Source organism: Idiotropiscis lumnitzeri, chromosome 9 (genome assembly GCF_059441095.1).
Source record: "Idiotropiscis lumnitzeri isolate Australia: NSW breed Sydney's pygmy pipehorse chromosome 9, RoL_Ilum_1.0, whole genome shotgun sequence".
In the NCBI taxonomy this organism is placed as follows: domain Eukaryota; kingdom Metazoa; phylum Chordata; class Actinopteri; order Syngnathiformes; family Syngnathidae; genus Idiotropiscis; species Idiotropiscis lumnitzeri.
Genome location: NC_142399.1, coordinates 5876580 through 5897477, shown reverse-complemented (window position 1 = coordinate 5897477; position 20898 = coordinate 5876580). Strand labels below are relative to the sequence as shown.

The following is a 20898-nucleotide window of genomic DNA, read 5'->3' as shown; positions in this document are numbered from 1 at the left end:
AAAAATGAAATGAAACATAGTTTGACTTCCTAATGATTATTACATAAATATACTATTTTTGATTGTTCTAAAAATATTACTAAATCATTTAATTATTGGTTGTATTTGCAGTAATTTCATGTTGTTGCCACTCAGTGAATCTTACGCAATTGGATTTATAGGACAAGCATGTGAATAAAAGTTGAGCATAAGACGCTTAGGGAGAAAAACGACACAGGCTGCTCGGAGGCCTGCTGCTGAATGTGAAAGATGCGACACAACAAAGCCATTCGATCCGCATAATATCAGCTGAGCTCCCTGGGTGTGCGTGTGTCTGCGTGTGCGTGTGTGGGTGCACAACAATAAAAGAGAGTTAAAGTGCTTATATGCAGAATCTAAAGCTAACATAACATAATATGTATATACAATATTTTTGTATTTGCAGTTGTGGCTATATATGGTCAAGAGGAGGCTTTTTTTGTCACTGTTTACACCCAATATTTCAGGCGATCTTAATTCTCTTCTGACTCACACTTCCTGCGTTTGGCCCTCCGCTTCAGAAGGATTTTGCCACAGGCGGAAGTTGACATCTGTGATAGGCAGGATGCAGTGGCGGTCGTAGCTCATGGATGAAGTCCTTTGCTGTTCTAACATGAACAGTGTATGTGTATATATACTATATATATATATATTCAATGGGATATAGTTACAATCCCCTACAAAATTATTGGAACAGCAATCTCAATTCCTATATGTTGACGTTTATGTAAACGTGTTAAACAACTCAGGACAAAACACCTTTAGTTCGACCCCACCCACTATTCAATGAGTAAAACTATTTGAACATGTGATTGATGAGTATTTCTAGTTTCTCAAGTGTTGCCTTTTATATTGATTTCTTGAAATTAGATAGTGCTTGTTTTTGGCTTTGGGTTTCACGTGTGAAAGCTGCATTTGCTGTTAAGTCGTCACGAAGACCAGAAACCAGAAAAGAAAACCATTTTGAATCTGAGAGATGAGAGAATATTGATCCGAGTTATTGCGCATACATTGGGTAAAACCAATAGAGCAATTTGGAATGTAAAATATGTTGTTACATTTTCTGATTGTGCATCTTTAAAACAAAGCTTCTATGTCATAGCTGCACTAGCGTCCGCATGAAAACGCTGTTCCATAACATTTGAAAACACGGCTGCGCCTGGATCCACCTCACACCGACATCCATCACACAAACATGCACAACAGGTAAAATTGCTCTTTTAATGCATCTTTCGCTGAAAACATGGAAATGGTCTTACTTGCCACTTAACCGTCCTCCACTTACTTCGCTTGGTGGTTCCTGTTAGAAGGTGAGGTCAGCCTGCCATAACGCGCAAGTACTTTAGATTACAGTATTGTGAGGCTGCTTTGGTATCTGTGAGCCAGAAGAACACACACACACACACACACACATATACTTTGAATTAAAATATACTTCATATTTGGTGATCTTACATTCATTCCAAGATATTATGTAAATATCTGTTACAAGCTTCACAAAAAACAGTAGTTACAAAATGTGATTAATTGCAATTGTTATGTGTGTGTGTGTGTGGTGGTGGTGGGGGGGGGGTCTGTAATAATCTGTTTTTATGGTTTTTCGCAATTGTGGCTTTTAATCAGGTGTGTTTTGTAGTCTGGAAATTATGGTACATGGATGTGAATAGGAAATCAGCCAGCTAATGAGCTTTAAATCGTATATGAATTTTGTAATAGAGAAAAAAAAGAATGAAAAAAAGAGGTTATAAACTGAAAGAAATAGCTTTTTTTTACATGTACGAGTGACACAATGATGTGAAAATTGAACAAGTATTTTGAGAAATTAAATTCTGCTCTGACAAATATACCAAAGCAAAACAACTGTAATATCAATAAAAGTGCTACAAATAGATCAATTCTAAACAATGTTTGAAAAAGTTCCACAAAAAGAAAACACTTTTTTTTATGTTCACCTTCAATAACCCCCCCCCCCCCCCCGAACATTTCTGCACTCTAACGAGTCCTCTCAAGACATTTTGACATGTCACTACAAAAAAAGGCAGCGGCGGCGCTACAGTTGCTAACAACGTTAATAATACCTGCCACCGCCGCCCGCCACACAATGGCGAGCGGCGGGCATCAACTGAATGGAATGCGGCTTGCCACTATTATGTCATTACTGAAAGATTTTCACTGCACCTCCACACCAGATAGATAGATAGATAGATAGATAGCCTGGCAAGTAATCAGATTGGCACTGACCCAAATGCATTCGGGGAAGGTTAACGAGCGAGCTAATTAAAGATGGCTGGCATGTCGGTGCATAATGTCGGCTAAATGTATTTACGCACTTACTTCATTCAGGAAGCAAGCACAAGCTCTGGAAGTCTAATTGACGCGCACAGGCCCAAAACAAGACCACCTATTAGCAAAACCTCCAGGGAACCCTGACCATGAGGCGGGATGAGAAAGCCTCTCGCTCATCTTAATGAAACGCTTTTTGCACGTGGTCCGGGAAGCGTGTCATCCATGTCTTTGCTTTAATGCGGCTCATTTCCTAACTTTCATCCGGATACATTTTGAGCTGCCAATGTTGCATGGCGGTTGCATGGCAGTCTTTTGGCTGCAGGCGACAGTCTATTATTTACAGGAGACAGCAAAATGTGATTTACAGTGAGCAAGTAGCCATTTAACCTGAATTTTATACCATGGTATTTATATTGTCTCGTATTTGGACAACGAAATCAATGGAAAAATTGAGCTTAGCGTTATTGGTTACATTTGTCGTGTTTTTTTTTTTGTAACTTGGAATGACACTAGATGTTGCATCGACGATTTTTTTTTTCGTGTGTTCATATATTTTAATTCATGTATTTTATTTAAAACTATTTTTATTGTGATTCTTTTACTTGCTATCGTTTGTTTGAATTGTCACCTTTTCAAGATGTTTTTTGAAATAATTATTTATTATCAAATAGAAATATAAATTGAATTGTTTCATTATTATTTTTATTAATTAAAGTAAGATGCTTTAAAACATAATTAATAAATGTTTTCTAATCAATATTTTTAAAATAAATATATTTATTCCATGCGTATAGTTTAATTAAAATGTCAACGTTTTTAATTAATACTACGTATAACACAGTATTATGTAATATTGTGCACTTATTTTCTATTATTTGATTATAAATAAAACTTTGATTTTGTTCTTGTTTTGTTTAAGCAGAACTACGTCACTCATCTGACATCTTAACATTTTTTCCTCATAATATTGATGCCACACACTCTCCTCCATGTTTTATTCTGTTGTCAATGCCGTCCGATGAAAAGCATGTATCTGTTTCCTTTTGAGTAAACATGAAGGAATATGCTTTTTCTTTTTCTGGAAAAACATGAAAAATCACCAATTTTGGAGATCCATGTTTTTCATTAGACAGCCGTTCCATGTTTTTATCTACATTGACCTTTATAGTTCCGATAAACTGCTCATTCATTGTGACTGTCCATCATGTCATCTTTCTCCCTCAGGCCCTGCATCATCTGTGAATCTGCACCGAATCTGCACCCCCCCTTGCCCCCCCTCCCGCCCTCGCACCGTCGTCATGATGTCAGCAATCACCCGCCATCACAGAGTCTGAGCTTGGCTAAATGGATGAGGCAGACCACAGGAGGCACTCAGCTCGTCAGGGGATTCCCCTCATCATCATCATCACTCTGACCTCTAACTCAAATCCAAGTGTCCACTTCGGCCTAAAAGGGCACCCACCTCAGTTAGGAATAAAGATGACCTTCAAGGTCGCAACAATACATGGTATTATACTTTTATATTATCTTAATAGCATAGTCGCGTATGCCTGTGTATAAAATATACTAAGCGGCCGTGTTTGTATCTAAAACAGCAGCCCTTAAACCTTTTAACATGCTGTACTTAAGATTGTAGGAGGGCGCTTAAAACAAATGGATCTCTCGTTTTAGAAGAAAAGCGTAATGTTTCAAATTCAAGAAACACACACACACACACACGGAAGCAGCGGTCCTGGTCCAAAGGAACGTTTCCTCTCCCATCCATCCCTACATTCCATCAACATCAACACAATAATGTTTGCTTCCCCTTCCTGGCGGGCTCTGTCTCCAGTCACGGCTGTCAATTACGACCAACTTGGCCCCTAATCTATTTTCTCTGCGGCTTGATCACATTACATTTCACATGGTGCAGTCATGGTGGGGAGGATGGGGAGGTGGTAGATGTAGTAGGGGGGGGTGAAGGGGGGGGGCGGTCTGGTCAGCCTGACAAATATTTGACGTGGGCTTGATGTCATTTTAGACTTGCTAAAGGAATACCTGTCGCCCTTGTCCATCCATTATCCAAGCCGCTTTACCTCACGGGGAGGGGGGGGGGGGTTACGGGCGTGGTGGAGACTGTCCCAGCTGACTACGAGCAGTAGGTGGGGTACATCTTGAACTGGTTGCCAGCCAATTGCGGGGCAAAAAACAGTCGTACTCACCATCACACCTCGGGACAATTTAGTGTGTTCAGTTAACCTACCATGCATGTCGTTGGAGAAAACTCACGCAGGCTGGATCACCTGTACTCGTGAAATCCTGGCACCTCCAAAACCATCACTTTTCCGGAAACTAAAACAGAAATTGGCATGTTTAGCGCACAATTAGTAGAGCGTCATCAAAGAGAGCAAGCAATTTTCTACACTTGAAAAACCACTAGTATAGATTTGTGAAAAAACATGAAACTGATCTGCTCGATAGTGACGATCTGAGTCCAGTCCAAAATTAGGATGATGTATAATTTGATGGATGGTGAGTGGTTGGATGGCTGCTAATATGATACGCTAGATGGACGGATGGTGGCATGTATGCAGCACATATCTCACGTCATTTTTAACACCGTGGGTGGCAGATTCCGCAACACTGCCATATTCTTCAATCTTTTGTCCAGCATATCCTGAAATAGACAAGAGGGAGCGTTTTGCTTAGTTCAATTGATAATCTGTAACATCCACTGTGTGTGTGAGGGTGTTTGGATAGAACACAACACACAACAAAAAAACACACGCACTTAATAGCAGAAGTGTAGCGCCGCAGGCGAGATCTTAGCTGCTTTAATCCACAAGCTTACATCTCGAATCTGCGCTGGGAGACAAAGGATTTCAAGATGCTGGAAACAATAATTGCAGCATTAACATGTGAAATAGGCCACTTGGAATATTTGGAAATTCAAACAATAAAGTAATTTTAAAAAAATAATATTGTGTATATGAGATCCCAAACAGATATAAAGTTCTATTTTTTCTACGGTATAATGTTCTATTTATTCTATGGCCCCCTGGTGGTCAAGGTGCACAATGTCCATTGAGTTGAGGCATAAAAATGATAAGACACAAATTGCTCAATTCTTCAAATCACATTCTAATTAATGATGATATTCCTGTTTGTTTGCAGAAAGGTTGTCTTGACTTCTTGTCTCTGAAAATCTTTTTCTTACTTTGAATGCGCAAACTATTTTCAATTTTACATGACATCATATTGAAGTGGTCCAGACACTGAACTCAGCTATGGGTCACTCCGACGATTAATTAAAAAAAGAGAGAGAGAAAAAAAACAACAACACTAATTTGACCATGGGCCGAGCAGTGCATCAGTGGTGACGTCAGCAGTGACCTACTACCGTCTCTGTCTCAGCCCTCTTCTCCTCCCTTATCATTATCTCATTTCATCCTCTTGGGGGTCCGCAGGGGGCGCGCAGGTATATAAAAGAGACAACACATCACAACAGACGCAAAAACACATCAAGGGACAGGACGACAGCAAGCAAACCAGGATTCCTGCGCATTTACTCCACTTTCTTTCTTTCGTTCTGCGGCAAATGTAAGATTTTTTGCACTATTTTTTTACTGATTCCAGAATTTGGCTGCATACTGCACAATCTGTGATTTCATCTTAGTTCCAAACGTGTGTCCGTTTCGCGCCCTAACTTATCATTTCTAAAGATACCAAAAAATATTTTTAAGTGGATGGAAGTGGTTTCGCGATCGAGGTGGCGTTCGAACGGTCGTCCAGACTCGAGCGCAAGTTTGGCTCCGTGCGTAATTACGCATTGGTTTCGCCGGAGTTTCACTCTTTTTTTATGGTATTAATCGTTTATTAAGACGCTTTAAAGCACCACATATGCTTATTGTATTCTCTGTCAAAAAGTTATTTTAATAATTTTTGGTTGACCCGTGGTGACAAAAAAGGATAAATAAAAATAATCTATACATTTGGTAATATGAGCGGTCGCGACGCAATGAGGGGAAAAAAGTTAATATTGTAACGTTGCGGCGAACTAGTAACAAACTATTTTATTATTAAAAAGGGTAACAGTTGGCCGCAATCACACCGAGACAACCGACATAACGCTGACTAGAGTGAGTTAAAAAAAATCGGTCTTTTCTTTCCTCGCGCGTTCCCGCCATCCAGCCGGCTGTTGCCTTCACAGCCTCTCCAGAGAACAGGAAACCACAGAACTTGTGAACTATCAACAAGGTCGCTACAATATTCTAAAGATAAAAATGGATTCCAAATTATATTTAAGTATTGCTTGTTCTCTCATTTTAGATTTTCTCCGGCGCGTATTACGCATTGGTTTTCTCTCGTCTACAAGAATTGCCGTCCTTCAAAATGTGTTTTAACGATTATTCTCCATTGGCTGTAGTTCACATTTGCGTGTAAGATCAAGAAATAAGCCAAGAAAACATAAAATATGAAATGAATTTGGTGTATGCGTAATGACGATGAAACTTAAATTACCAATTGAAACATTTCTTTGGAGTGTGTGTTTTAACGCCATGGGTAAATTAATATCCAAACCTCATTTTAATTTGTTCTTTGCATAATCACGGATTACGATCATGGGACAGTGATGTTTCCCTTTCTTCTCAGGTGTAAAGCGATGTCACAACGGAGCGGCCCCCACCTTCTTCTTCTCTTTGCCCTCTTCAGTGTGCTGTACTCCAGGACTCTCAGTCTGCCCTACGCATCCATGAGGTGAGAACAACGGCGTGCTCCTACATTAGTCGGCCTGCATCATTTAGCTCTGTCGTCGTTTCTATTTTCAAATAATGATGAAGGTTAAAAATACGTAATTGAAAGAGGTCTGATGATTCCGAGTGATGCTTGGCATTTGGTGATTCGATTATTTGAGTCATTTGATTTTAATGCATTGCAATGATTGTCTCTTGTAGACCAACGAGACACGCAGACGGTCTTTTCACCAGCGGCTACAGCAAACTTCTGGGCCAGCTCTCAGCCAGGAGATATTTGGAGTCTCTGATTGGGAAGCGAGTCAAGTAGGTGGATGCAATGTTTTTGCTAAGACCAATACAACTAAATTGTCCAAATTTAGTCAGCAGAAATTTAAATGGACGCAGTCAACAATTCAGCTGCAAATGTATAACAAATGGAGGATTTCTGGAGGGAGACGTGGTTTGTCATCTACTAACGAGCATCTGTACTTATAGTCATACAAATATAGGCTATTGATGTCCATTAAAAAGACTATATCTTCAAATTTTGTATTTTTTTTTTTTTTTACATTTTTCGTGTGTGTGGGTCCAGTGACATTTGCAATAACAAGAGCTGACTTGCCTGATGATGCATATTGTTAAAGGTTAAGTGATGCCATGAGTGCTTGCTTGCACGTTGTTGCAAAGCCAGCAGGGTTGGAGGACGACAAGGAGGAGGAGGGTGGGAGGGATAATGGCTTATCACTTGTGTCCTTTCTTGTCTTACTTTGATCATGACACGTGCGTCCAGTGACGAGCTGATGGACGAGCCGGTCAAGCGGCACTCGGACGCCATCTTCACAGACAACTACAGCCGCTTCCGCAAACAGATGGCCGTCAAGAAGTACCTCAACTCAGTCTTAACGGGGAAGAGGAGGTAAGGGGGTCCCAGCGCACATTAATGGTGGAGCATGTTCAGATAAATGCAGTTATGCATAACTGACAAATTGGCAATATCGTAAATATGATGGTTTCCTCACCAAGCGCTGGATCCTCCGAACCAATAGGGGGCAGCAAACAAGGAAAAACTACCACAGGGAATCCTTAAAAAAATGGACATACAAATCTAAAGGTCCAATTTCAAAAACATTTTGGGGCATGTCTTACCCAACAAACTAGTTCCATTAATTCTGTTTTATAGTTCAACAATTCAAAATAATTCTGTGAATATTGCGACGTTTTTAATGAAGAAAAATAGCGTAAATAGCGAAGAAAAAGAGAATGTAAAAGAATGAACTTGTTTTACAAAACGAAATTGAAACAGAAATCACACACACGCATGTTCGTTTGTGCCTTTAAGGGGTGTGGTCTAGTTGGTGATGTTAGCAACACTTTGTTCGTTCAGTGTGTCTGCTCCATGGTTATCATTTTCTTTTTTTGAGTTTAGCTGTTTTGTTCAATAAATGGCTAAGAGTACATGACTGCGGCAAATTGATTTATTTATTTTTGCATCGTGAAGTGGGAGGAGCTACAGCTCTACAACATTCTCTTTTTGTCCATTTCTATAACTCTTAAAGATTAAATGTAAAAATGTTCGACTAAAACATGTGCGTTTCAACCCTCAACAGTCTAGAAAACGCCGGCACGACCGACCAGGAAGAGTCCAGGGACGACCCAGACAACTTCCAGGAGAGCTACGACGACATCAACGTCGACCACCTGCTAAACAACTTCCAGCTGGTACGCGACGCACGACACGTGAGTCATCTGTCAACGGTCTGTCAACGGTCTCAACATTGTCGCCGCTTTTTGTTCATGCAGCCGCTTTGAGGAGAGGTTCCAACGTCCGGAATCATTGTGGTGAAAACATCCGTTCCAGCAAAAACAGCAACAACAGCATTCACCCAAAGATCCTTGCAAGGCTGACATGCGTCCACTTTGGTTCTAATCTAGTTTTCCATCACTTAACACTCGTATTAGACTACCAGGCATTCAAAAAAACGAGATCAACAAAGAGCTTTAATGCTGAGTCTTTCCATTTCAGTTGATTTTTAATCAAATTAAGGGGTTTCGGACTGAAATAGGTGAAGTGAGATTTTGTGCTAACACTGATTGGTAGTTGGAACTGTTCATAATTCACCCCACCTTGACGAGGGCCTCAGTTCCAGTTTTAGGTGGAGGGAATTATGAAAACAACAGTCTGTTTTAGTACAGAACCTTTAGGCTCGTGCTAGAAAGCAAGAAAAAAATCAGGCCTACTAGAACAACTGCATTTTATTTGGGGTTAACCAGAGGCACTTTAAATGGTGGCTCATCAGCTCGAATGTGATTGGTTAATTCTGAAAACAAGCACATCCCAGTCATGGGGGGGGGGGGTGTCCTCACTTTTGCAGCTCTGTGATCTCAGTTGTTTATTTTTACTTCCCTCTTTCAAAAGATACATTTGCTTTTCAATTGCGTTGTACAAGTTGTAGGCCACATTACTGGTGGAAAAAGTTTTGAAATGATTATTTATTTATTTCCATCACAAAATTCTGAAACTTGTGAAACTTTTTACATGAACTGCGATGAGTAACGCATTAAGATTTTATTTATTCCCCATTGCTGTTGACCGTACATCGATCGGGTGGTGGTCTAATACATTTGTTAAGCACTGTACATATGTTCACAGTTTCACAGCTTTTGCACATGAATATCGACACAAAATTGGCCTTGAAATGTTCTTTCAGACAACAGTAATTAAACATTTAATATCCATCGAGTTTCTTTCGCAAATTAATATGAATGGTAATTTTTCGGATTTTCGTCGCTAATAATTATCGACTGACACCTTGGTAATTATTTACTTTAAACTCAACAATTTGGGCGAGTCCCACTTGTGCACTTTTCAACAAGAATGTGGCATTCACCAACGTATGTTTTGATTCGACAAGTATATAATAGTGTCAAATTTGAAATCCCACTCTATTATGACTTTTAAGAACTCGTCAGAATCCCTATTAAAGAAATCTTTGTTGGAACATATTGGTCAACCATTTTGGTCACATTACGAATGGGAACACTTGATCCAATTCCACGATATCCGACTGGTTAACGGACTGAGACGAAGCAAAGTGTATTTTTTTTTCCCCAATGGACGCCAGATGCATTTAATCACTTTCTACTACTGTACTCGACTTATAGAGCGAACAGACTCCTAGCTGTGCATGGAGCTGCCTATAGCGCATTCTAGTGACGACAATGACCATGTACTTATGTATGTATGTATGTTTGTACGTGCGCCACTCACCAAATAAAAAGATGTCCCTTTTATTTTTCAACGCTGAGTCCTTTAGTCTGCCTCATTGTTTCACCCCGCAGAGAAAAATAAGAGTTACTGGGAATAACAAGTCAGAATTTACTAGGGAAAATGTGGGAGATTACAAGAAAAATGTTGTCATTTTTTTCATTACTGTTGATTTCTATATTATATATAAAGTTATGTAAAAAAAATTAATGTAGACTTCACAGGTTTATGAAATAAAATTATATAGAGTAGATATAAATAATACAGCAATTTAAGTAGCAATTTTACGGGACAAATTTAATATCCCGAGAATAAAGGTGTAATTCTTTGGAAGAAAAAAAAGTTGGAACATTAGAAAAAAATATATATATTACCAGAAAAAGTAAAGCCCTATTTATTATGAGAAAAAAATGATACTTGCAAAAATAGTCAGAATACGACTAAAAAAGAAGTATTTGAAAATGATGACAATATTATGAAATTCAGAAGAAAAAAAAAAATCTTAACAAGAGAATAAAGTTCTGTACTGCTCTGACAAAAATCATATTATTAAAAGAGTAAAATTATAATTTAAGTGAAATAAAGAGAATTAAAATAAAAAAATAAAATAATAAAAGTATTATTATTTGTATTTAAATCCTTTTGTCAAGTTCCCTCACTGTTTTTTAACATCGTTGCATTATATTATTCAATTAATATAAAGGAATCTAAATAAGGTCATAATGACCACCAAATTTGCCGTTTGGTGCAAGATGAGCCAAATTATTGCTTCTCAGTGTTGTTGTGACTCACTTTGTTTGCGAGTGTCAGACGGAAGCGGATATTTGACTCATAAATGTCAACAAGGAACGTTCTGCAGGGCCGCACGCTGACTTGTCTTGATAATTGCCATCAGCCGAGGCGTCCCTCCTATAATGGACGCACGACTGATTTTTGCTGACTCGGCACAATCATAGAAAAATATCAAATACTTCATTTTAAAAGTCACTGTGTATGTTTTCATTATGTGGTTTTAAGCTTTAAAAATCAAGGAGGATTTGTGGTAAATATGGTTTGTATTTATTTGTCCATACAGTAGATTTTTTTGGTGGACATATTACAAGGGGGAAAAGTACAGCAAAAATATATTCAATAATGACCAAAATAAATTTGTAAATTTGTAAGGAAAGTCTTCATATTATGAGAAAAAACGGTAATTGTACTAAAAAAGTGTTGTGATTTAATTATAAGAATGGCAGTTATTAATATTACTAGAATCAAGCTCTGCTTTAATAAAAACTATTTTGAAATTGTGAGAATAGTCAAAATATGAAATAAAATACATTTTATGTGGGGGGGCTATTAGGACAAGTAAAGTGTTGGTGACAACTGGTAATTTATTGAGAATTATTGCATGAAAAGCCATGAAATTTTTTTTTTACGTGAAAAGTCATTATATTACGCAAATAGTTTTATCACGATGAACAAAAAAAGCAGTACTACTACGAGAAAAAGTCTTTATCCCATAACACAAAACAACATTAATCTTGTGAATTTCACGTAATATCAATAATAACCACAAAAAAAAGTCTAAATGTTTCTTTCCAAGACTAAAGTGAAAATTGTTAGTGGTGTCGGCGTTTTGATATCAACACGTCTTATTTTTGTAATTCACTGCATGCTGAGTACAGTACGCGAATATCTATTTCGCATGGCTGTCGGTGATGTATCCATACGTTTTGTGTGTTTGCGGGCGTGCGTGTGTGAGCCCGCTCTTCAGGACATACGTGATTACTGTCTGCTTCGTGGAGAGGCTTTACTCATTAACTCTCATCACTGGACCAAACAGGGTAAAAATAGACAACAGAGAGATGGCTTGAGCCTTTCAACGCCGCGTGTGTGTGAGTCAGCTTCAGCCGCCTAAAAACACCAACATTTTTTTAAAAGTGTTTTTAAACAAGAAAAAATGCATATAATACAATAACACACTCATTATATGTATTATATAGTGTGTGACGAATTAAACAGTTTGTGCATCATGATTATTCAAATGGGCATTGTGCTGCTCCTTCTGGTGTGTGCGACTTGGCCACCGGGGGCAGTATAAAATATAGAAGTGTTACAAGAGAATAAAAAAGAAGACCGTTTACGCTAATTTCATGAACCTGTTTATTGTGTTTTGCATGGTGTCTTAGCATTAAGCTAGTTAAGTTAACTAAAACCAAATTGCGAAATAAAAAAACTCAAAAATACAACTAATACGAAAGCTAACAAACCTTCTCTAGAACTAAATTAAACTAATTATATAAAAAAAACTAGAAAATGAAAAAAGAACTAATTATAATGAAAATTCATGTATTTTTTAATGTATTTATTTATTGACTTAATCTTATCTTTGATGTATGGCTGAAAAGTTGGGACGCTCGCCAGTCAAAGTACCAAAGTGGTTTGTGGGGATGGTGTGCATAAAGTTTGGGGGCGAGCCTATTCATTAGCACACACACAAGTCAGTTTGTGTGTGCCAGTGTGGCAAACTATCAATAACACAGGCAGATAAATGATCCCGAGTTGCAGAGGTACTAAAAGGCCACAGTGGCAATTCATCAGCAACTTCCGCTCTGACGTCACAATGCTTTTTACGGTTACAAAAAAAAGGAACTTTCTGAACTATATCTTCAAAATATGATTTTATCAAATTATTTGGTCTGTGTGTGTATTTAGGTGGATGGTGATCAGGAGCCTATCCTGATCTGAAATTCAAACCCAGAACACTAGAATTGTGAGTAAGAGCATACTCACCACAAGGTCACTCTGCTAACTTGGCTTCGCAGTGGACTACAATGGAAGTATTTGAGCATTTGGTGATGCCCATGCTTTTTTTCCCATGTTTATTTTCCATAGATGGCCCTCAAGGAAAAACATTGATAGTCTGACAATGGTAACGGAACAACAGCACCATCTAGTGGCCAAAATTTAAAATGTTTTTTTTTTTTAGGGTATTTTTTATAACAGATGAATAGTAGTTTAGATCTGGGGGATTTCTCAGGACAAAAGATCGATCCTCAAAATGGTTTGATTTGCGTAGCCAATCTCTCGAACTTTATCCGTCAAACGTCCTTCTCATATGTGTACTATGTGGTTTTGCAAACATATTTTGCTACTCATGAAAAATCCAAGAGTTGTCTGTTTCGTAATTGAAAGTATTTTAATCCCACTAAGGGTTAAAACGGGATCAAAAGACTCGTGGCTCTAATGTTTTTGATGTCAGACCAGAGAACAAAGGACCTTTACAGATGAAAGAGCACAAAAGATTTTTAAAGTTGAGTACTGGCTCAAGTGAAGATTTTTTTTGGGGGGGGGGATTATAAAACTAGCTCCACGGAGATTTACCGTGACGACAGGAAGTGACGTCACGGTACAGGAAGCGTCAATATTACAACTACTAAATGTGGATGGGGAAAAAAAACAGTAAATGTTAAATGGCAGTTATTAGAAATGGTTTTGTTTTTTAAGTCCTCCTGAGGTTCCAAATCATGTTGTTTATTTAGTAGTCACTTAAAGGTGGAAAACAACTTATTCAATAGCTAGGGTGGAACTTGACAGCCCATCAGTTCTTAAACAAATTCGTGAACCCCACAAACGCTCAACTGTGTGAAACATTTGCTCACTTATATATGTAACGTATTGGATCTTTGGACCTGAGATTTAGTTCTAAAACAGGATAGCTGCTAACTGGTTCCCTTCATCACCTTTTTTTTACTCTTTTTTTTTTTTTAAGAGTATTATTTAAAAATTACCTAAACTCTAACTTGCTTGTTTACCTTAGCACACTCAATTATCCGAATTAAGTTGTTCGAGTAAGTTTGAGCCCAAATAAGATCGAGCACAGTAGTATGGCCTTCGCTAATTTGGTTGACTGATACTTAAAATGCTCTGGGTCGCCACAAACATTCGCACAAATTAGAAAAGAATAAATAAATAGAATACACACACACACACAATCTTTTTAGCACAATGAGCCACAGAAGCAAACGTTAACTTTTATAAAACATTTATGAGGAAATGTCAATACAAACTGTACAGTAAATAGTTACAACTTTATCAACGCAAAATTTTATTTAAAACAATCTTGCAACCTGTTTTAGATATATAAAAAAAACAACAAAATATTTACAACCACTTTAAAACGTGATTAAAATGTACAACTTTAAAGTGTCACTATTTTCTTCAGTCCTTTTTTTTTGGTCGAAATGTTTTACGCCCACTGACGTTGGTGCGAGCCCAAATAATGTGGCCAAATGGCTGATTGTCAAGGATGCATTCGGGAACAAGTGCTTCAGTTCATTGAGTCGCGCCGTCCGCGGAGGTGCGCTGAATCACTAACACATTTAGAAACCCTCAACAACAGTCCCTCCACTTTGGCAACGGCACACTCACGATAAATCACTCCTCCCTCGTCACAACCTCCTGATGTTCCTCTTGCTTTGTGCGCTGCTGGGAAGGAAGGAACGGGTGCTGCCCGAGGTGGGGAAGTGGCATTGCACCACTCGGCACGGGGTGGACCCGTGGAAGACCTCCAGGCAGCGTGTGCAGAAATCAAACTTGCAGGAGGGTCGCATGCATTTGGCTCGCTGAGCCTCGGGCAAGTGCGTGGCGGGCGAGCCGCACTGCTTGCATGGCCGCAAGGACTCGTGCTGCTTCAGGGTGCTGGCAGCCTGAGGGGAAGGATGGGGGAAATTAGACTTCCAGCTTTAATTCAAGAAATACCCCAAAATTCTGACTATGGCAATCATTTATGGGTTGATAGGACTTTAACAAAAAATGTTCCAAGTCCACACTTCAGTCACATCTTGATTTTCTTATTTCAAATCCCTTGCAGGGGACTGACCTGAATGTACTCGTTGAAGCGAGAACCTTGCAAGTGAGATTGGCTGTTTTTCTGTGCAGAGCCATTCCGTTTGTTGATGGAGGACGATGACGCTGATGATGGAGGGTGTGTGGTTGCCACCTTCTGCATGCAGGACAAAACCACACGGGACACGACACCATCCCTCGTAAGACCGGAACTCTTTAGTTTCACAGAGCTTAATGACTCCTAAAATGAAAAAAAAAAGGGGGAAATAGCAATTGTTGAGTCATTTTTGTGGAATTAAATCGTTAGAAATAAATATAATTATCTCATGGATGTTCTTTTAGGGCCAACATGCATTTATACATGCAAGAAAGCAATTCAAATATGGAAAGAGGTAATGAATTTGATTAAATTGCTCATAAACTTGTGTCTTCTGTCATTGATTTCATTTTTGAAAAAACAAAAAAAAAAAAAAACTACCTTACTTGGTCCCATCAAAAGAAAAAAGATATGAGAAAGTCATAATTAAAATTCATTTAAGAACTAAACTGTCAAATGAAAAACATTTTGATTTAAATTTGGTGGACATATTTGTGCTAAAACAAAATGCATCCAAGACTCAAAGGATAAAATAATAAATCAAATGAAAAATGGTAAATTAAATTAAGCTAATATAGATTTTTTAATTTAGTGAAATTACCTATTATGAAAGTTTTTTTTAGCAGCTATAATTAAAGGAATTAAAATATATATTTTTTGTAAATAGTGCAACAGCTAACGCCCAGATGTGTGTGTGTGTGTGCGCACACGCATTCACCTGAGGCATCCGCTCAGCTTTCTCACACCTTTTCAGAGCAGCGCTGTCTTCACATATGATCTTCCTCCACGTTCTGCTCACCTTCTTGCAACTGCGGATAGCCCCCCCCCAAAAAATATTGTGTTGATACCTCACGGCCACAACAGAGCGCAACCTCGTGCCCACCAGAAAACATTTGTGTGTATCTACCGGATGAGGTCCATGTCTCCCAGCAAGGCCAGGATGTTGGCGAGGATGCTTCTCATATTCTTGGACAGGAGAGACGAGAACACATCCACGAACTCCAGGCCCATGCGACCGCCGATCACCTGGTGCAGCAGATGATCCTCAGCCACCTTGGAGATAACGCTCCAGTCGTACCTGAGATGACAAACAACAGAAACGGGGTGAAACTACGCTAGAAATGCGTTTACAGATTTTCACTATCACGTGTGGTCTGGAATGCATCTCCCCCATGTTAAATAGGGGTTTGGTGTACTGTATGTGCAGCGTTTGAGTGGCCAGTATCAAATTACCCAGTTTTCCATCGCATATTTAATTTTTTCCCAATTGAGTCCATACCTCTTATTCTTGCTGTAACTCTTGGCGAGCTCTTGACACACTGCCAGCTGGAACTTGACAATAGGCAGGTTGGGGTTATCAGAGGGCTCGGAGGGGGTGGAAGACAAGGAGTATGTGAGTGGTTTCCGCCTGCAATGGTCCATGGGCGTGGAAGCGGCCCCGAGGCTCATGGGGCAGCCAGAAACCATGCCATCTTCACGTTGAGGAGACAGTTTTGGCGTCACATTAGGAGGTGGCAGAGGAAGCAAGAATTTCGGGGTTGTTCCTCGACTGTGGCCTTCACTTTCATCAATATGACTGTTGTACAAGGACCAGTAGCCGCTGTCCTCTAGCGCCTCGTCAAAGGTACTCTCATGCACCTTGACGGTCTGGTTCTCTTTGTCGTGGGCCGCTCCGAGGGAGTCGTTATGGGGGAACAACACTTTGGACACGTTCTCTGGGAGAGGCTTGAGGGGGATGGGATCCTTGCTGGGTGAATCTTTGCCGTAGAGGCCCAGGGGCTTCTCCGGGGAGCCTCGCTCCACGTTCTGTTTGGCCTTGACCATGTCGTATTGTGGGCACTTCATGTTAGCTCCTCACAATTGAACACACACATACACTGCAGACACAAAAGAGAGCATTTAACTTCATGTTTTAGCAACGCACAGAATGTCACTACATAATACGCTGGTGACTAAAGATGTTTCAGTTTCCAATACAAAAAGGGTTTTCTCAGCTTTCTGCTCAATGTACAATATAAAGAACATATCACCTTAATCAAAACAGCCAAGTAAACTCTGCTTTAAAAATGGTCATCTTAGTACAAATCGCTTTTGGTCTGGTGTGGTTCTGAATGTGCTGCAGCTCAGTGCATACACATGTGGGCCATCCCGAAGTCTAAAATCTTAAACTATTCACCACCTATAACAGCCCAAAATGACTGCAATTAATTTAAACAATATGCCATTGTTTGGTGGCTCTCCTTTCCTTTTTGAGCGCGTAAATGAAAGTTGAGGAACCCTTTGATTTTTTTTTCTGTAAGCAGGCCTCGGAGAAAGAAGTTCCCTCCTAGCATTGGCTGCAGGCAAGCTAACGTAGCTATCTCAAACATGAATTTATTGGCAAAAAACAGAACATCGATGGTATGTTATCGTCACAACGGGCCTTGAAAGTGGTCGGACAATGTCTTGTTACAGTTTCGACCGAATTGAAACCATTTTGACGAGATAGCGATTTGGCGGGGGCCAACCATTTCGACGCAAGACTAACTGACTAGTTTTGTACGCACACATAAGCCGTTAAAAACGACCCAACATCTTATTTAATACATTGTAGATGGGGACACCACAACTCCGAATGATTGGTAACATATACAGCGGAATACGTTTACACAAATGTGTTGATAGTTTAAATACCCGATGCATTAACTTGACACCTCAGTTGCAGAACATTCGAAGGAAAGTGACTGCTCACCTGAATGTTTCTTTCAGTTCCCGCACAGCTTCCTTCTTCTTTGTTGCTCTGATTTAAGTGACCGGTTGTGTCTTTTTCTTAAGGGGATTAAAACAAACAAAATGTTCAGCGCTCATATAATTCGCCCTCTCATCGTCTTTCCGTTTCTAACTGGGCGGCGAGAAGGCGCAAAAGCTTTCAAACAGAAGCGGGCCTTTTACCATGTAAACATTTGGCCAATCAGCAGGCATACATGTCACGGGGGGGCCCAAACTCTGCGCATGCGCAGTAAAGCGCGGGACATTCCCCATTTCAACCAGCAACCAATCGAGAGCTTAGTTGAGGAAGAGGGAGAAAATTTCACGGCGCATGCGCAGTGAGCATCAGAGTAACCCACATTAACAGTTACCTTTTTGTAACTGCAATTGAGCTTTTCTGTTAAAAATTTGAGGTACATATTAACCCAAAAATATAAAGGTCTTGACTAGCACTAATTCATATCAATGAACAAAAACAGAAAGGAAAATTACATTTAAAAAGTAACTATGCGGGGAGAAAGAGTGTGATCTGCAGTTAAATGCTTCATATTTTGACTGATCTGACAATGACGTTATCTTTTAGCTCTACTGCTACACATTAAACACCTGAAGACAGAGAACATCTGCCAAATTATATATTTTAATTAAAAATGATACCATCACAAACTTAAAATTACTCTTAAAATTCAAACTGGAATGCTCTCATCGTTTGCTATTAATTCATTTACTCATCGCTCACTGAATTCTCAATAGATTGGTTTATTACACACCATATTAACGTGTTTATGAATCAGGCTGAATGTTTAAATCGCAGCTTCTTTTTGAAAAATGCAGCCTAGTTTGAGTCATTCATACCTGGCTACTCAAGACTGAGCTCACAATCAAGTCTTTTGATAATCGTTAGGTTTTCCTGAGACCAATAACATTTTTTGATCACAAAGGCTTGGCAAAATGGCTTTTTTTTATTTGTGGATTTGTTTGTTTGTTCAGGGGTTTTAAGACTTCAGACTGATGACTTCTTCACCATGACTTGATGATTAGAATATACGCAGGCATGTGGAATGTCATTCACAAATATTCAAATGTTCTTGAATTGTAGATTTAGAGAAGCTGTCCCGTCATCAAAAACTGCAGCACTCTCTTTATTCCATCCGAAGGCAACGTGGAGGTTGTCAGGGCAGCTGACTGATGATATAGTTTGTGATCCGCTGTACAACAATAAGGTAGGACTTAACCTTTCACTACTAGTCCAATATTACCTCTCCCAGAAAATGTTACAGCTGTAAATGGAAACAACTTTTTTTTTCCTGTTTCTTTAATTTTTGCTCATGAATACTGACGCATGACCGCATGTATCCACACCTATACTCATAATTACCCCCCCCCCCCAAAAAAAATAAAGAATGCAATGCTACAAATTCAGAGGAACAAAACATGTTTCCTTTTACACATGCCTAACAACACTTAATCACATCATGATTGTTGCAGACCAAGACTCATTTCGACTCTTTCAAACAAAAGTAAACAGGCCCGGATTTCAGTCAAAGAATTACACTTAAAGTTTCTCCTCTTCTCTGAGGTTGCAGCTCAACTTGTCCAGAATTACATTGAGGTCCATGTGCTTGTTCAATTTAAGGTACAAGTCCTTCCTGATTGGATGAATGGAAAGCCAATCGGGGTTGAGCTCCACCAGCAATCGGATGTGTTTCTCCATTTCACCTAAATTCAGAGTGCAGAGAGAATACACGCATGAGAAAATTGTTAAATCTGAAAATCCTTATGAGGGGGTGGTAGCAGGGGAGTTTTCCAGATTACACATGAACAAAATCACCATTGAATGCTTGTCTTTTTGATGTTGACTAACCTGAAGTCAGAACAGATCTGTAGCTGGCAATCATCAGGTTACAAATGACTTCCATATTTAACGCCTGTTTTTTTTCCGATACAAAAACATTCCGAAGAATCCTCGCTAGCTCCCCCAGCCGGGACATCATCAAGAGACGATCTTCTTGAGAAGGGTTTCTCGTCATAGCCGCCTGGAGCTTCTGGGCTTCTTTTGCCCTAATCTAGATCAGCAAAAAGAAACGAAAACACTGAGCCGCCAAGGCAATTTGAACATTTTCTTTGCGACAAGAAAATCTGTTTGCAACTGTTAAAACTGTAGCTGGCGAACGTCTTTAGGACCTTAAACGAACCCGGATGAAAAATTTGCATTCACTACGCTCAATGGGATACAGGATTAAAGAAAGGCAAAAGTCCCCAGATTTCGTGCCACTGGCATTTTGAAGACTAATGATGAAAAATATCACTCACAATTACAAATGCTCCAACGAGGCATGGACATTTGGAAAAAAAAAAAAGAAACACGTGCAATACATACGTACCCGTTCTAACAAGGACTGCGACACTCCATTCAGGGCATTTGGAATACGAAGTGAAGCCGATGTTTGCGTGCCGCTCAGATTTTGTGATGACGTCTCTTTACTTTGTGCATTTTTATCTTCTGCCTTCTGAACCAGAGAAAGCAGCGCTTTCTCCATCTGTATGAAAAAAAAAAAAAATCACATTAAAATTTACGCAGAAATTTTCTAAATCGGTTGAAATTGTGCCTAATACAAAATCCTTATTCTGGAACCTTCGGTGTGATGAGAGAGTGGGCCTTGTCCAACACCTCCTGGGCAGTTGCCAGTTTGTCGATGTGAGGCGGTTGTGGCAGTAAGCTTGCTTGCACAGCTGGTACAGTGTCCACATTAAAGTTAGGGTGCCAGCGGGTCAATTTGTCTTCTGGCACACTCATTGGAGGTATTAACGAGGAGAGGAAAAGCTGCAAATGGAAAGGATCGTGTTGAAAGACTTGATCAGAAAGTAGCTCATCTTGATTGTTTGCGCGAATGCAACATAAAACTGACCTTGTGGTGGTGTTTAACGATGGAAAC

General features: G+C 39.4%; 3 protein-coding genes across 3 annotated transcripts in view; 1 reads left to right on the top strand and 2 right to left on the bottom strand.

The window, feature by feature from the left end:
* The first annotated feature begins 5752 nt into the window (after positions 1 to 5752).
* Positions 5753 to 10282, top strand: vip (vasoactive intestinal peptide). The gene is made up of 6 exons (XM_088304785.1): positions 5753 to 5883; positions 6937 to 7041; positions 7239 to 7343; positions 7810 to 7935; positions 8627 to 8738; positions 8820 to 10282. Coding segments are annotated over exons 1-6 (459 nt in total). The 5' UTR covers positions 5753 to 5881; the 3' UTR covers positions 8829 to 10282.
* A 4015-nt stretch (positions 10283 to 14297) lies between these two features.
* On the bottom strand, positions 14298 to 18160 carry fbxo5 (F-box protein 5). The gene is made up of 6 exons (XM_088304919.1): positions 17946 to 18160; positions 16494 to 17091; positions 16122 to 16292; positions 15933 to 16023; positions 15152 to 15358; positions 14298 to 14978 (listed from the first exon to the last, which is right to left on the bottom strand). The coding sequence occupies exons 2-6, from the start codon at positions 17057 to 17059 to the stop codon at positions 14721 to 14723; spliced, it is 1293 nt and encodes a 430-aa protein (XP_088161045.1). The 5' UTR covers positions 17060 to 17091; positions 17946 to 18160; the 3' UTR covers positions 14298 to 14720.
* A 1220-nt stretch (positions 18161 to 19380) lies between these two features.
* cdt1 (chromatin licensing and DNA replication factor 1) overlaps positions 19381 to 20898 on the bottom strand; it is a 5728-nt gene continuing 4210 nt past the window's right edge. The window contains exons 5-9 of the mRNA XM_088304915.1: positions 20872 to 20898; positions 20598 to 20786; positions 20347 to 20502; positions 19827 to 20028; positions 19381 to 19681 (exon numbers count right to left, since the gene is read on the bottom strand). The exon at positions 20872 to 20898 is cut by the window's right edge and continues 74 nt beyond it. Of these exons, the coding sequence (XP_088161041.1) occupies positions 19518 to 19681; positions 19827 to 20028; positions 20347 to 20502; positions 20598 to 20786; positions 20872 to 20898 (738 nt within the window). The 3' untranslated portion in view covers positions 19381 to 19517. The remainder of the gene's footprint in view (positions 19682 to 19826; positions 20029 to 20346; positions 20503 to 20597; positions 20787 to 20871) is intronic.

Excerpts from the sequence above, each read along its gene's own strand:
- vip (XM_088304785.1), top strand. Across the intron at positions 7,042-7,238 it reads CTGCCCTACGCATCCATGAG|ACCAACGAGACACGCAGACG; the intron begins GTGAGAACAACG and ends TGTCTCTTGTAG. Across the intron at positions 7,344-7,809 it reads CTGATTGGGAAGCGAGTCAA|TGACGAGCTGATGGACGAGC; the intron begins GTAGGTGGATGC and ends ACGTGCGTCCAG.
- fbxo5 (XM_088304919.1), bottom strand. The coding sequence starts at position 17,059 with ATGAAGTGCCCACAATACGACATGGTCAAGGCCAAACAGAACGTGGAG. Across the intron at positions 16,293-16,493 it reads AGTTACAGCAAGAATAAGAG|GTACGACTGGAGCGTTATCT; the intron begins GTATGGACTCAA and ends TTGTCATCTCAG. Across the intron at positions 14,979-15,151 it reads GCTTCAACGAGTACATTCAG|GCTGCCAGCACCCTGAAGCA; the intron begins GTCAGTCCCCTG and ends CCTTCCCCTCAG.